This window comes from Limulus polyphemus, unplaced genomic scaffold (assembly GCF_000517525.1).
Source record: "Limulus polyphemus unplaced genomic scaffold, Limulus_polyphemus-2.1.2 Scaffold6093, whole genome shotgun sequence".
Classification (NCBI taxonomy): Eukaryota; Metazoa; Arthropoda; class Merostomata; order Xiphosura; family Limulidae; genus Limulus; species Limulus polyphemus.
The window spans coordinates 1-17529 of NW_013671703.1; the positions used below are offsets into that span (position 1 = coordinate 1).

A 17529-nucleotide genomic window follows, 5' to 3' on the forward strand; every position below is an offset into this window, starting at 1 on the left:
AATATATAACGTACATATCTAATGATCTTAAGTATACAGGACACAGCCAGCCTTTCTTTAAAAACCGTCCTTATCAGGTGTAGTTTACAGAAATTTTTTCTTGCCTTTTTTTGTTACTTCTAACAGGTATGACAGGCTTCTAAAGTAGATCAAAAACACTTTATATAAATTAAAAAAAAAATACGAAAAGCAGTCTGGACTTTATGATTATAAGCCATTCTTATGCTCACATGAAGTTTCAGTAAGTAGTTGTTTACTGAAATACTTAGTTGAAAATGTACAGAAAGGAAAGAAAGAAACAAAACTTCATTGTCACTAGTTTTTAGAATGGTGTAATAGTTTTTTAAAACTTATCAGATAAATCATTTTACAGGTGGTACTTTAAATAGATACGCCAACGTGGCTCACATAGAAATGAAATAGTTAATATACACAAGAATAAATCAAACACCTTTTCATCTTTGTCTTGATCACCACTAGTGATTCCATGTTCAGCTTCATATTCTTGAATCACAGCATCTAGATTGTATCTACGACGATAGTTAACAAAGAAGTTGCGTACATGAATCTCATTCTTGTTTCCTATAACTTCAGCTATGGCCTTGAAATCTTTTCCATACTTTCTAACTCCTTGTACAAATATTCCAAAAATAAAACTAATCAATGCACAAAAGCATATACAACTCTTGTTGTTTTTTTTCTTAAGTATCTCTAGAGAAATATCAGATAAAATAGAACATGTGGTGGAAAATATTCTAAAAATATCTAAAATCTAATACATGATTCACACAAACCCGGCAATTTCTTTTCAAGGACTTGTTAATTCAAGGAATATTTTTATTGAAATTGTCTCATATCTTGCTTTAAAACATTAATGAAAATTACACAAAACTAACCTTTATGATGCACCAGTAGCTTTATTTTCAGGCTATAAATCCAGATAAATGATACACAATAAATTAATTAAAAAATGTTCGTGAATGAAAAAAGTACAACAAGGTAAGTTGAAATAAGGGGAAGAAAATACAGTAAATTTCTTTTTAACAGGTACATAAAAAAAGAGAATGTAAGGTGTGGGTGTAAAAGTTAGGTCACAGTAAAATGTTAAATAAAAGGATTCTAAGAAAATAACTAAGGCACTATTCCTCACATTCACATGAGAAAGATTCAACTTTAGCAGACAACTAATCTGAGATGTGGAAAATTATGTTTGCCATCAGGAAAATGTCAGGAGATTTGCTCATTAGTATTATCATAAATAATATGTTTTCTGTGTTCACAAAGTCTCTCAGTAACTTTTCAACCTGTCTCACCAATAAATAAAAGGGTGCAAAGATCAGATTATGCAGTATATGAAAGACTTATATAGAGTACGAAAGACTTTTTAATCTGAAAACATCTCCAACTGCTGTTGTTTATTTGTAGAAAATTGTAATTCTTTAGTTTTAATTTTGTGATTGTGTAGCTCAAGCAGATAGATGTTTGGAATTTATGACAGTGAAGAATTAATGGCAATGAAAAATTTTAAGGAAGGCAGTGCGTAATTTTATTTAGAAATTTCTATGATAAACAGGCTGCAGCTTTTGGAGAAACCCAGGCATATTACAATTTCTAACTTGATAAATCTTTTCTATAAGCTTCATTTAGGTTTTGATAATATCCTTGACTTTTTTTTGGTTTGATTAATTTTTTATTATTTCAAGATATTTCAAACTAAAATATGTCAGGAGAGGTTTTCTTTACCCTTAAATATGGATTAAAACAATTTTTGGTGGAGTTTTTTACCTCCCAACTAGGGTGCTACCCTGGACCTGTAAAGTGGCCATTTGGACCTCTTCATAATCACTTGGGCTCTTTCTGTCAAAAGTTAAGGAGCATTCTGCCCACAGTAAACCAGAAGCAGTGTATTTCGTAACCATGCACCACTGTAAACTAATCCTGGCTATGAAACTTTGTTAAAGATCAATTTTTACTGAAAAAAGTAAAACCCATTGGAATAAAATTAAAATGTAGAACATTTTTATTTTTAAAGCAAAATTCAAGTGTCCCATAAAATTTAAGTAGTTGTCCAGGTCTGTGTGAACTATGTAATAGTACATTTTTTCATGGAACTTGAGATCCTACTTTAATATGTAGCATTTAATATACACAGATATAACTTGCAGTATTCTTTAAATATATTTTACTTATATAAAGAGTTTTCTGTAGGAGATGTTATGTGACAAAATTAGAAAGAATATTCTCACCTATGACAAGACAATAGAATAGATTTTGAACAGTGCAAAATGCATTAAAACATAATAACACTAATGGTCAAAGGAGTGTATTTTGAACCATGACACAGATGTTTATGGGGATCTCCTTTAGGAAATACACATAATTAACAAAAATATGAAAAGTTAATTTTAAATGTTAACCAATATTATTATCTAATTACAATAAAATTTGAATATAATAATTCTTTGTATTGTTGCATGACTATCAATTTTCTAAGCTATTTTAAACTCTCCTGACACTCTACCTTGAACAGCCAATAAAAGTTCCTCGTGTGTCCATCGAGCATTTATTCGATTTCCAGCCTACAAGGAGAACAAACTTTGATTGGACAGAAATCCTAAGCATTAAAATTATACAATTATATCTGTTATCAATATCCTATCCTAATACAAACATATCTTTCAGCTCAATATATATAAAAATTATATAATACAAATAAAATATAATAATTAAACTACAACAAGCATTATCAAACTTAATTAATTACTAAAAGACAAAACAACTTCAAAAACTGGCAAGTGTTTATTGATCAACACACAAAAAATACTTTCAAACAGAAATTTTTCTTAATACAAGTTATGTTAATTAGACAGTTCCACTTACCTCATTAGTCAAAAACCCATTGATCCCAGCAGAGATTTTGTGTTTTAACTGGCTAACCATCTGTTTATTATTCTGGACCTGCAAGATGACTGTATTTTAACTTACTCACAGTAAGATAAACATGATATTGGCATATGAAAACCAAATATAAAACATTAAAACTCAAGGAAATATAATATTAAAATGTGGCAAAAGTAATCACCACATGGTATCTATTATACAGAGAAAACCATGACTGTAATATATTTCTAGATTTAGGGTTAACTGTTATATACCCCACATCAAACACATCTCTCAGCCTTTCTGAAAGCTCTTTCACATTAAACTCTACCACAGAGAAAAAAATAGTCAGAAATAAATGAACCAATATACTTTTTTTTTCTTATTGTTCTATAACAAAAGAGGAGATATACTGCAAGTAATGGTTTTACAATCATAGTAAAATGAGACCCACAACTCAGTGTACCTATTTTTTTTTCCATAACAGTATGAAACCGGATTATCAGTCATATTTGAGATATTATAAGGTAAAAGTACACATTAAACAGTAAGTTCTCTATTACACAGGCATAAAGCATGAGCATTTTAAGGCCTCCTTTCAAAACCATAATGAACATTAGTCAGCAGGTACATTTACTTACCTGTCTCTTTAAAGAAACAATTTCCAAATCTAATGACCTCAGACTATTTTCAGCCTGATTGGGTGGTCCTGTTGCTATAGATATCAAATCTTCATGACTGAGATACATGCCTCGGGGAGGTTTTCTCTTACTTCTCATTGGGTTGTGACGGGCCGAGGTGGACTCGTGCTTCTTCATTGGCCCACCAGCACTGCGCATCATCCCGGTTCGACTACAGATAACATGAACAATAAAATGTCATTAGACCATCTGCAGATGTAAATGTATTACTAAAGAAGGAGGAAAACACAGCACATATGAAAATGTGACGTGCCATCACCGAACCTCGGGTACACAGAAACCATATAGACATCATTCTCAAGAGTTATATACATCACCATGATAAATTATATATGCACTAAGTTATAGAAATGCTATAGCTCTATGTGAATATTTATTTTAAATCTAAGGGGTGCATGAGAATATGTACCTATATTACATTTGACTTAAGGAGATAAGGGTAAAAGCTGTCATTAAAAGAAAGAGAATACACTACTTCGCTGATAAAAAAATATTATTATTTATGTTAAATTTTTTGTATATGTTTAAACCTGTTCTTTTTGATAAACATAATTCTCATTGTGGCTCACCTCCTAAATTATACTAATACAGAAAAAGAAGAAAACAAGCAGACTATAAACACTATTTCATAAATACAGAGCAAAGAACATAAAGGTAATTACCGCCAATACTGATAACAGCCATTGCATAAAATTCCTTTTGAAGTAGGAAATAACTGGGAGTAATATGCTCCACAGTTTGAGCAAGTCTTGGAACTTTCCTCTTTCTGAAACCAAACAAGAATGAAAAACAAATGGACATACAGTAAAACAACAAAGTTCTTTATACAGGTGATTTTTTTCACAAGGTTAGAATTTCATTAAATTTAATACACAAACAGAAAAGTCACTTGCACATCAGTAATTCAAAACTTAAGATTTCATTTAAATATTTTGTGGCAAACTTCCCTGGCTGGATTTAGTGTACTTGAATTCTCAGAATGCATTTGACAAGGTGCCACATAAAAGGCTTGTTAAAAAGGTATCTCTGTAGGTGTGGGGGATAAGTTGGCTAGATGGAAGAAAGCAGAGGGTTGTTATAAATGCAGTTCAGTCAAACTGGATAAATGTCACATATGGGGAACCTCATGGCTCAGCGTTAGGACCTTTGCTCTTTTTAATTTCATTGATGAAGAAACAGTCAATAGATTATTTAAACTTGTTAATAACATTAATGTTTTGAGTTTTGCTGGCTGTGAAAAGAATACTGCTGTTTACACATGGATTTGGATTATTTGGTGAGTTATGTGAATAAATGGCAGATTGTTTTTTAATTATACTGAATGCAAGGTAATGCATGTGGGATATCACAATTTGAATTGTGAGCATAATAATTTAGACAAGAATTAACCTTAAAAGTATTATGGAAGAAAAAATCTTGATGCTCTGGTTGATCAGTCTCTTAAGTCATCCAAGCAGAGCAAACAAGAGTTTAGGTTATAACTACAAAAATATTGATTACAAGTCTAAAGAGGTTATAATGTCATTGTATAGATCAGTGGTTTGGCTACATTTTGAGTTATGTGTTCAGTTTTGGGCTGATATCTGGTATGAAAAGGTTGTCATACAAGGACAAATGAAGACCTTTTAACTTTTTTTTCTCTTGAAAGAAGAAGAGTTAGGGAGGACCTTATTGAGGTATTTAAGATTGTTAAGTTAACTGATAGTGTTCATGTATAATTTTTTATGGTATTTAATTGTGAAAATGAAGACTAGAGGATAAAAATATTAATTTTGGCAAGGTAAAAGTCATCTTCAGCTAAGACAGCTTTATTTTTCTAACAGGGTGGTTAGCTTTTTGGAATGGGTTAATGCAGTTAATTTAAAGGAAAGAGTTATAAATATTTGAATGATAAAAGCTATCTTTGAATTTTTTAGCATTTAGTTTAATTTTGTGGATGGGATGGCCAAGATGGACCAAAAGGCCCTTGTTGTCCTTTAATGCTTATATTTGCCAAAAGGGTGCCCAAATTTCCTTCAAACGAAAAGCACCCAAATTAAATGATCTTGTCTGTTATTTTAGATGACTGAATTATGGTTAGCAGTTGGAAATACCTACCTGATTGTCTATTATTTAAGGTTGTCAGAAACCTATTGAGCATGTATGAATTACATAAATGTGAACTGTTTCATTTGATTTGTATTTTTTATATCCTCTGATCCTTTCTTGCCACTATTACTCACACAAACTTATCTGTAGAGACTTGGGTCCTTGTACTTCCTCTGAGAATGTTATGAGTCTATTAATTTGCTATATACATAAAGTAATGGAAGAGGAGAAAACTTTAATACAAAATCATCAAATTACAAACCTAGATTAATGTGGCTAACACATAACATTTCCCTCATTAACCTTGATTAACGACAGGGAAATACAATGATACTTTATGACCACATCACTAACTGGATGATACTAAGCGTATGATATCATTTCCTACTGCTCAAACTAAGTAAGTTATAGAAATAGGAAGTTTAGCTTGAGACCTAGGATTTGTGCACTGCATATAGGTAGAACTGTGCGAAAATATTTCTGACTTTTCAAATTAAGCAAAATTTCACCCTGCAAGAAAACACCTAGTCTTTCCACAAAAGCACGGTGCTTTAGTCTGTGGTGTTTTATTAAAATGTTATTTCATACAAAGATTGTAAATATATGAATAAAAAAAAAGACAAGTGGAAATGGATATTGTTAAAAAAAACTATTTTGCCTACTTCTACTGGACATATCCCTAACTTGTGTCTCCTGAGAAGTTTGTAACATGGTAAAAACATGACAGTAATTAGTACATATCCCTAACTTGTGACTCCTGAGAAGTTTGTAACATGGTAAAAACATGACAGTAATTACTACAGAAATGAAAAACTGTGTGCCCAGTAAACATTGCATTGCAAAACACTATATGTTACAGAAAAGTAAAAACTTCTTTACATGTAAAAATATGAGTACGGTAAACTTTAAACATAACTTAAGTTCCAATAATCAGGTAAATACCTAACTGGTTAGAACATGCCAAATTGCTCCTGTCTCACATTGTCACAAAACTATCAGATCAAATTTAAATGTTGCATTTATAATACTAATTTACTAGAAAACCAAATATAAACAACAAACAAATAAGTCTGTTTGTAGTTAAGCATAAAGCCACCCATAGTGGGCAATCTGTGCTTTGCCCACAACAGGTATCGAAACCCGGTTTCTAATATAAGTCCACAGATATATACTGCTGTGCCACCGGGGGGCAGAAAAATAAGCAAAAACTTGTTTGCACAATAGCACTTCAGGAATCTTAGTAACAAAAAACAAAAATATGTTGCCAAACTGATTGGCTACCCTTAAAACAGTATTGTGTAATCAAATTTTATCAAGTTAAAAATTTCAAGAAAGAAAAATCTAATTCTCAACAGTAGCACTACAGAAGAAGGTAATGTCTGTTGAATATATGTATTTTTTAGGATAGTGTAAAAACACTAAAAGAACAATCTAACACCGATTCACTTTTAGTAAACACAAATGTCTGGTGAAAACCCATTACAACATAAAATGGGCAAAATAAACACAATAACCACACAGCTACTGCAAAATGTTAAAGTCCTGGGAAAGAAGAGGAAAAGCTAACTTGATTCAAATGTAGTAATTCATATCTGTTTCCTCTCAGCTATGTACAATGGGCTGATTACATAAAAAAACAATTCAACCAAGTTTTATAAAAAACACCGAGGCTTGGCAAATCTCTCTGAAGAAAGAAAGAAATAATGCTGTCTTACACATGTGTGTCCTTTTGTATGAAATGGGAAAAAACCTTTTGGAATACAGTGATATTTACTACCTAGAAGATAATTCCACAAAATATGGAAATCCTAATAATATTGGGTATTACATGAGAGAGTTAAAAATTAGTTTATACTACCTCACTTGTTTCAAACGCAAAAAAATGTGTTTCATGAGTACTTTTCAAATATGTCAACTGCAACAACTGTGTTGCATATGTACTTTTCAAATATGTCAAATGGTTGCATGAGTAGTTCTCACATGTCAACTGCAAAAAATGTGTTGTGTGTGTACTTTTCAAATATGTCAAATGGTTGCATGAGTAGTTCTCACATGTCAACTGCAAAAAATGTGTTGTGTGTGTACTTTTCAAATATGTCAAATGGTTGCATGAGTAGTTTTCACATGTCAACTGCAAAAAATGTGTTGTGTGTGTATTTGTCAAATGTCAACTGAAAAAAAGGTTGCATGTGTACTTTTCAAATATGGTACAAAAACTTGCTTTACTTCCACTTATCCAGCTTTACACTTTTCCCTTCAATATAAGTACAAAATATTCAATAAAATGTTTATGTATCAAATTCATTATCTCTGTGTTTAACTTTTTCTGTATCAATTTACTGCCCAAAAGTCATACAAAATATTTTTAGAAAATAAAAATTGTATAATGAAACATTCCCAACAAAGTCCTATTTAATGCTTCTATCATTCACCTAGATAATGTGCTCAAAAGTGCAACATACACACTGATTACAGAATGGTTTTGTTACTTGCTGTGTATTCAATATGTTCCATGTTTTCTGGTTTAGCAAGAACACTGAATAACATGGAACTACTTTATGGGAAAGAAAAAGTAATAACTTTTAGATTCCACTTTAATTATTCAGTTATACAGTAAAGTAAAATTAATTAATTTTATCATACCAGGTTTAATAAAATAAACAATCATATGTAGGAAAGTGAAAGATTCTTGTCTTAAATAACTATCACTTTTAATAATCAAGGTTGCACAGTGAACATGTTCAATACACTCTAAAATGTCTACCTTGGACTTAGTTTGCTTTTGCCATTTTTAAAAATATAATCCATCTTAAAATTTTGCTATTGAGAGTTGTTATTATCAAAAAATCAATAACCTCAAAATTGTAATTAACAAAAGTCAAATAATCTCAAAACTATTATACTTTTAAGTTTCTCAAAAACCACTTTCAAATAAAATAACCATGAGGACATACTTTTATGTTCTATTTCTTTTCCTGATTGTTTTGTTATGGTCCAAACAAACATTTCTTTAAGAAAAAAAAAAAGAAAAAAAAAGAAGGAAAATATTTTGTAACAAATGCCACTATTTACCCCTTCTCCATTTTCTGTCTCCATATCACTGTCATTTTCAGAGACTGCTTCTGACCCTGCATCACTACTGATAAATAAATTGTTTTTGATAAACAATGATTTCCAAATGAGTTGTATCAAGTTATATTATTAATTACTGATGGTTTGAATGTTTTACACATTATGAAAAACAAATCATCATTAGCTACATTCAATATCTTACAAAAGTTTAATTTAACAAGGTTTGTAAACTTGCATATAGAACTGGAATACTTTTTCATTACCTATTTTCATTCTGGTGACCTGACATTTTTCGAGCCTGTCGGTCCATTAGACTGGTTCTGGTTCTTGTCTTCTTCCAAGAATAATAATATTTCACTAAACTTGATATAGACTTGTCTGGCAACTACCATATATAACAATACAATATATTAAAAAGGTTCATGACAACTGAAAGCAAAAATATTTAGTAACCTAAAAATGATTACAAACAATTCTGAAATTATTTCATAAATACTACATTACTTAGTTACAGGAAAAAAGTCAAAACAGCTGCTAATATTTAATCATTGAAAGTGTAAGAGTAGGTTAAAATGATAATGCACAGAGTTGAAACTGAAAACCAAAACTTGTTGAAGAAACCTACTGTGTAATGCATAGTCATATAAATGATTTTCTTAAACAACCCCATAAAAACTCCTTACAGAGGGTCAGTTGATACATAATTTCTCTGTTTAATACTTAAGCACACCTAACAACAAACAAATTCCACTTAACATAAAATGCATTAGCCAGTCTAAGGAAGAACTTCTCCCTTTCATGATGTCTAAGATTAGTAATGCCATGTAAAGAAATCCATATATACACATACTATCATGGGATGGGCTTTACTTGGTTTTACATATTTCACCATCAAAAGGAGTTACTTCTTATTATATGTATGAGCAAAAGTACACTTATAAACTGCTTTAATGCTACAATCACATTAAAATAAACTATACGAACATGAAGACCCCGGGCCCCAGAGCACGTGTATAAAAAAATGCAATGTAATATATTATTATCCACTATTTTAAAATGTTAAAATTTTTATTAAATTTATTCCCATATGTTTGCAATGATGCAGTAATGTTTACACTTATTTTGGCTTATTGCTAAATTTCCACTGTGATTAGCTGTCTCAGTAACTTGTATAAAGTTATTACTCTTCCAATATAGCTAACTGATAGTTCAGCATCAGTATCGATATTATGCTGGATCTAACAACTAAAATGCATCTTTTTATTATAATTTTCCCTCGGCAATGATTGTTTCTTGTACACCACTTACTTATACTTTACATTAAAGCCAGGAACACGAGCCTACTGAAGTGATTAAACAACTAAGAACTTATTCAACAACCCACATTCTTCAGTACTTGATGCCTAAAACTGCAAGAAATCATTTCAAAACATATCCCATAATGCCTCAAATGAACAATACTTTACTAACCTGTGGCTTTAAACTAACATATTATTAACCATCATTATGTCAGAGTTTGCAAATGTTATTCTTCCACGTATATATATTGTATTTTGTATAGCTGATTCCCATTATTCTATAAGCAAATAAGCAACAGTTGCTCACAGCACTACCTAAGATATGCTGAACTATGAATGTACAGGTAGAAAAACTGTACCTATTTGATGAGTTCATTCAAACAGCATATCTAGTTTCAGAAACTTATGAAAGCAGGCCTAACTGTACTTACAAACTTGAAATAGTTCATGCTATATACAAATAAATCAACTACTTCACTTGCTTTTGGAAATCAGTGAAAGAAAAGTTTACCACTGATACAGAAACAATAATGGAAGCTTTTGACAAGTAAAAGTCTCTAAAAATTCAGTTGTGCATCTTTAAAATGATTCACACAGCACTTCTTTACTGTGATGTTACATATCTGAAAAAATACTAATTCGTTTCCACAGACACTACTACCAACTGAGTAACTCATATGCAATTATATGCACTTAGTAATATTTCAAGATTAAACCTGTATAGCAGTTAGAGACTGTCAACTCTCTAATACCAGTATGTCAAGAGGATCTATTAATTCTTAATAAAGTGGGAGATTTGTTGTAACTATCTGTATTTCAAACTGCCAAATAGGTAAAAAAAGAGGAGACCCTGTTAATCATGAATAAAATAGGAAGTCTGTTGTGGTTGTCTTATTTCAGACTGCTCCCTAAAAAAAGCATCTGTCATTGTTCAAATGGGAAACTTTTAAAATTTAATTTAAATTAAAGGAAAATGTTACTCCCAATATTAATTTCACATAAAAATAAACTCTAGCTATAAGAATTAAGAACATACTATAGAGCAAAACAATAATAATTTGTAAAGTTCTAGAAAACAAAAGAAATCTTATTTTCTTTAAATGAACACAGAAGTTAATATTAATACAATTATCCTAATACCAATGTTACCCTAAAACATGCAAAATCAAACTATTCATGATGTCAAATATCTAAATATTACTACCTAAGGTTGAATTTTGAGCAATATTGGATACTGCAATGCAATATCATTATCATTTAATGCACCTTAATAAACATAACATTAAAGATGTTCTCCATTGCATATTTTACAGTAAGAAAGACATAAGATGAAATCACTTCCACGGTCCTTTTCCACATGCATCAAAGTTTACAAGTTTTAATTGTATAATACAGTTTTAGTTTCATTTGTTAGTTTTCTCTTCTTACCATTTGACGAATTTTGTGAAAGCTTTTACCATGAAACTGGAATGCTTGCTCAAAAAGAACCTTATCTTCAACTGTCCATTCATCAGGAAATGGGGTAAAATTGGGAAGATCAGCCAGGGCTTTTTCTAAGTCATATTTATGCCAGTAAAGCATACCAAGAGCCTAAAACAAAAAGTTAGCTTAATGAATTAAAAAACAATTTGATTTTAAAATGTTGCATGTTTTAAAACTACATTTTAATATTATGAAATAAAAATATTACAGTTTCCTTATTTAACCTTATTGCCCCGGGTACCCTTTACTGCACATGACACAAGGTTTTAGTGTCTTGCATTTAAAATTTTATTAAACTACATTTTGCTCAAACAAACTATAATTTTTTTTAGCCTCCAATTTTGTTTGGTTAAAGACCTAGTGAATAGAAAATCAGACCCCTCCTGCCACACCCACCTGTTATATTCTGAACAGTTAGAAGTCAATTTCACTCACAGTACAAGATTCGTTCCTGTGGGAATGTTAACGACTAGCTTGGATGAATTTGTAATGGCTCTTGCCGCACAGTTAGAAAGCCATGAATGTCAAAAATTTTCTTTTACTAAAACTTTATATCTTATCTCTTAATTTCTCTACTTAACTAACTGTGGTAAAATTTTCAATGTACTGTGAAATGTTGAAAAATATAAGATAAAACAAATAATATATTTTTTTAATACATAATTGTTTTAAAATTTTCAAATTACTTATCTTCACAGTTTCAACTGTTAACCTTTGAACAACTGTTTTATTTTAAATTTATGCTTTTATTTTCAGACTGTGTACCAACAGAAGTAATAAATCACAGTGACAACCCATTAGCTGTTTCTTGTAAACAAAATGTTCAGCACACATGATCTCTACACTTGCAGACATAAATACCTAAGTCTCAGTTTTTGCTCACTAAATTGGTTGTAAAAAAAAAACATATAGCTTTCAGATATGCATTTTAGAACACAAAAAATATATATTAGTCACGAGAATGAAATGTCCCAAAACTACTAAAATTTATTTGGCTTTCTAAGTAAGCTATAAATAGGTTAAAAAATTCATAAAGCTCAAATTACTAGAATATGATCACCATAATGAATCATTTCCACTGACTATCACTCAATGGTGGAAAGTAATGGACAACTTGTAAAGAATTATGTAGAGGATAACCTGTACTTTTCATTGGTTATAAACATGTCTATCTAACATGTAAATCTGATTAGATAACTATCTTAAAAGACAGAAAGATGGGAAGGGATTCTCTGATTGGTTTGACAAAATTATTGATATCTCAGTAAATCAAGAAGTTAGGAGGTTCGGATTTAATATTCTTGTTTGTTTTTATGTATAGCTTGTGTTCCTAATTGTTTGTAAAGTGTTGAAGCCTATTATCAAAGTTAAAATATCTGAAGTGGAGAATTTGGACTGAAGAAGTATCACACGGCCCAGATGACTGAAAATTTTTAAACATTTCCTTTTGAAATTAAGAAATGAAAACTTAGATAATATAAAAACTTGAATTATAAAGCATGTCGTGATGCCAGGTTTATTGACTTACAATAATAATAAATTTGTTTAATTAATTTTTAAATTTAACTCTGTAAAAAGTTGTGACATGCATACTTTGACCCAGCCATACATATAGGGTTAACAATCATATAGCTATTATCAGTTACTTAGCATAAAAATACTTACTTGTTCTGCATTGTATCCATACTTTTCTTTTGCCAATATAATATACTCATCCACTAAAAATGAAAAATAATTTATTTTAATTTTTTTAAACCTGGAAATATTTACACAGTTCACCAGTCAGAAAATTTAACTATATAATGAATAATGATTTTTTTTCTTAACTGCCACAAGTACCATTTTTATCATTCTTTCACAGTAATATAATATTCCTTCAGGAAGTTGTTTTTCGTTTACTAGCTCAAATAATAAAAGTATGAACTAGAAATCTGAAATCAAAACATCCTTATAAAATGCACACAAATGTATCTAAAAAAAAAGTTTTCTTTTTGAAGAGCATGTATCATTTAATACAAGGTAATATGTCTGTACACATAATTTAAAGAGAGATCTTAGTTTTACATACTGTTAGGTTCAACTTTACTGTATTTTAGAATTGACAGGTTAATCATATACTTATCCAAAAAGAAAACTTGTTGATTATTTGGAAAAGTAAGACAAGATCAAGTATTATACATCTGCTTGCATAATACAATACAAATATTTACTAAAGTTTAATTTTACTTAGATCCTAATTTCAGACTACTCAAGTTCCATAACTTCACTGAATAAAAAGATTATAGAAAATAAACCTGTATTCATTCTTTCACACATTAACCCTTCAAATATGGTTGACATCATATGATGCAATCATTTTGTGCACAACATTTTGAATAGCCCGCCGCAAAAAATTGCAAATCTTCGTGCATGGGGTGATAGGCAGCTTTACACAAGCCACAAACAAAGAGTTAAAAATAACTTCAAAGTAGCCATTTATTTAATAAAAAAATTTTACTTAAATAATATTATACACAGAAATTTAAATAAATTGCACATTTTGATTTTGGGTTTATTTCAGCTTGCTCTGAACAAAAACTTTATTATATGTGAATTTCTTTAAAAAAATGTTCTGAGCATAAAATAACACTCATAGCCTTATAGAGGGAAAGTCAGAATAATTTTGAACAAAACAGCACTAATTTGAACCTTGGAACTTTAATATAAATGTAGTTTTATTGATTTTAATCTATCACTGTTTCTCACCATTGGCTGTCATGGTGTAAAGCAGCTTTGAGAAATCATAGGCTAGTGATCTAAACATGTAATAAAAGCTCATTTTCTATTCTTGCCAACTGTATAAGCCAATATGGCTTCCAGTTCAGGAGGTTCGTATAGAGATTGGAACAGAGTGATAAAAGCTTAGCTTAGTGATATGCTGTAGTAGAAAAAATGTTTGTGAACAATGTCTATCACGATTACAGTCTTCATTTTTTTAAGCTTCCTTTATTATTTCGTACTTAATCTGAATGTTGCAGTATGATATGAAAATAAATGTTTTTAATGGAACAAAAATGAGGTAGATTTAGTGAGGTGCATTTTGCAGACAAGTTTTCTGTTTGATGAAAATGAACAAAAATAAATTTAAGAAAGAAAATAATATAAAAAAGGTTTAAACAAAACCTTCTGACTAAGAAGCTAAAAAACAAAAGAAGTTATTGTCATTAGATGCCAGTGTTCTTAAACATAGTTAAACTATGTGTGATGTTTTTTCAAATAAAAACAGAGATAAAATTAGAGGTTTTGTAACATAAAAACTTTATAGGAAAGTTTTTACAAGAATACGTAGGAAGACACAAAAACAGTAACTGAAACCTACAACAAAGGTAAGCATTTTAATTGTTTCTTTAAAAAACATCACAAGGAAAGCTTTTTGAATTTTCAAAGCTGAAAGTCCATGTAAATATCACATAAAAAATAAAATATTTACTTTGCAGAAGCAACATAAAATGTAAAAAAAAAGTTAATCTCAAAATTCCAACTATTTCATCCAGTAGTCCCCCCCCAAAAAAAAGCAATAAAGCAAACTATACAATAGATCTGTTGAATAGATATACCAAGGATTTTTATAATTAAAACTACATACAACTAACAAAAAATTTATTAATGCCCAACATAATTAAATCTCATTTCAAAAAATTCATAAATTATTAACAATACAGTTTATGAGTTTGTATTTTTTATGCTAGTTTCAATTGTTTAGTGAACCTGTTGTTGAGCATATTTATGTATCTAGATGACATTAAATGAATCCTATGTTTACCTTAAAACTAATAATTCTAGTAGTTTTAATAGATTATATTTTACACATAAAATTAGCAATTCCATGGGTCTATATTCTATAACCACAAAACTGAATCATAGAACAATTACCTAACAAAAAGAGAATATAGTTACTAGAGACCAAACATCTGTATAAGCAAGTTTAATTTTGCCCCTGTATAAACAAAAAATAAAATGATGTGATATCCTAAACTCCTGATTTGAATTCCACTTTTCATTCTTTAAGAAAAAATATATTAAAAAAATTAAACAACTTACATTTGTTATCAGGTATTTCTGGACAAGGGGACCAAACCAAAAGGGCTCGCTCTGGAACAAATTCAGGACATGGGCCTAACACAGTAGACAGGGTAAACATTAACACTTAACATCTTTAATATAAATGTCTATCAAGCTAGATCTTAAAAAAAAAATGAGCAAATGAAAAATAATATGGAGATTTGTATGTATTTTGGGAATTATCCATAACTGACTGTAAATTTAATAAAAGTAAATAATTAAATATTGGTATACAATTAATAGGCAAAAATAAGTAATGGAAAACATAAATCAGTTTATTACTTTCTTGTGACAAGGATGTATCCATTTTATATTTATTGACGTGAGTGTGACATTTTTTTTTTTTGTTATAATGTAAATAAATACTAAACAATGTTATTACAAAATCACAATTTCTATAAATGCAAGCCCAGCCAGTTAACTTTTAGGCCTAACTTTTTTTCTTTTTTGTGAGAATTTCAAATTGATTTGGGGGCCATTGAATAAATTCTTAGTTGTTTAATCACTTCAATAGGATTGTGCCCATGGCTTCTTTAAGATACAGAAATTAAATCCATGGTATTTCTTACCTCTTGGTAACACAAAGTGAAAACTGTATATTAATGAAGAGTATGACAAAATACATTGAAGAAGGAAGGATTTTGTCAACTAAATTTTGGCACTAGTATTCAAAAATAAAATTCAGTAGAAATTGTATCACATTCATGTAAATATGATAATTTAGTGTGTGTGTATATATATATTATTTATATATGTAACAGAAATACAACAATTTAAATACATCAGTATTAATAGAACACTTTGAATACATGATTCTTAGATAGAGCTGGGCAATTAACTCAATTACATATGAGTATTAATTACTGCTGATTAATGTCAAGTAGAGTAACTGAAATTAGGATTAAATTGATTAATGACAAAAAATAATCAATAAAAATTATTATTGTTGTTGAATATTACTGTTTTTGATTATTCCAACTATTTAGGTAATTGATATATCTTCACCATGATTTCTCATTAGTTCATGGTTGTACACATTAATTGATCAGCGTCACAATTCACAAAAATAATTAACAAAAGAAAATTAGTGTTAGAACTTTGACTATTTTTGATTATTCCAACTATTCAAGTTTCACATAAAAACTATCAATAAGTTGAATGTAATAAATTAATGAGCCCAACAATTAATCAGTTAAAACATTCAAATTACTGTCCAGCTCTATTACTACAAAAATAAATTAAAACCAAGGGTGCAAGCCTACTGAAGTATTTGATGTACATATATGTAGCAAATTTATGGACAAGGAACCTGTTGGACTATCTAACCATCTCATTCACTAAACTTGAAAATACAAATAAAACACTCAAAGTCAGCATTATCATTTAAATATTTATCAAGCCTTCTCTTAAACTTCCTTTATAAATCCACTACATCTGAAGGCAACTTATTTTAAAGACCAATCAGCCTTTTACTAAAAATAAAACTGTCTTAGCTGAAGATGACTCCTATCCTGCCAAAATACATATTTCTGTCTCCATTCTCACCATTATGTATGAAAAACGATGCTGCATCAACACCTCAATCACATTCATTCTAATTTTTCTATTTTTTAAAAGACAACAATTTGAGAGATCTTAACCTGTTCTCGTATCACAAATTTTCCATCTCAGGTATCATTCTAGTAGCCCTCCTAAGGTAAGGAACCCCAAAATTAACACAACACTCCAAATGTGGCCTAACCACTGACTTATACAATGAAATTATAACCTATTTATGCTTGTATTTAATATTTCTGTAGATACAACCAGAAATCCTATTTTCCCTGCCACTAGCAACAGCACATTGCTTGGATGACTTAAAAGACTGATCAACTATTACACAAAGATCCCTTTCCTTAAGGTTGTTC

At 29.9% G+C, this 17529-nt stretch overlaps 1 protein-coding gene across 1 annotated transcript in view; it reads right to left on the bottom strand.

The window, feature by feature from the left end:
• Positions 1 to 639: 639 nt before the first annotated feature.
• Positions 640 to 17529, bottom strand: part of LOC106473336 (REST corepressor 3-like) — a 20414-nt gene continuing 3524 nt past the window's right edge. The window contains exons 3-12 of the mRNA XM_022401789.1: positions 15602 to 15676; positions 13187 to 13239; positions 11468 to 11629; positions 9005 to 9126; positions 8742 to 8808; positions 4244 to 4347; positions 3522 to 3732; positions 2881 to 2958; positions 2522 to 2579; positions 640 to 928 (exon numbers count right to left, since the gene is read on the bottom strand). Coding sequence (XP_022257497.1) covers positions 924 to 928; positions 2522 to 2579; positions 2881 to 2958; positions 3522 to 3732; positions 4244 to 4347; positions 8742 to 8808; positions 9005 to 9126; positions 11468 to 11629; positions 13187 to 13239; positions 15602 to 15676 — 935 coding nt within the window. The 3' untranslated portion in view covers positions 640 to 923. The remainder of the gene's footprint in view (positions 929 to 2521; positions 2580 to 2880; positions 2959 to 3521; positions 3733 to 4243; positions 4348 to 8741; positions 8809 to 9004; positions 9127 to 11467; positions 11630 to 13186; positions 13240 to 15601; positions 15677 to 17529) is intronic.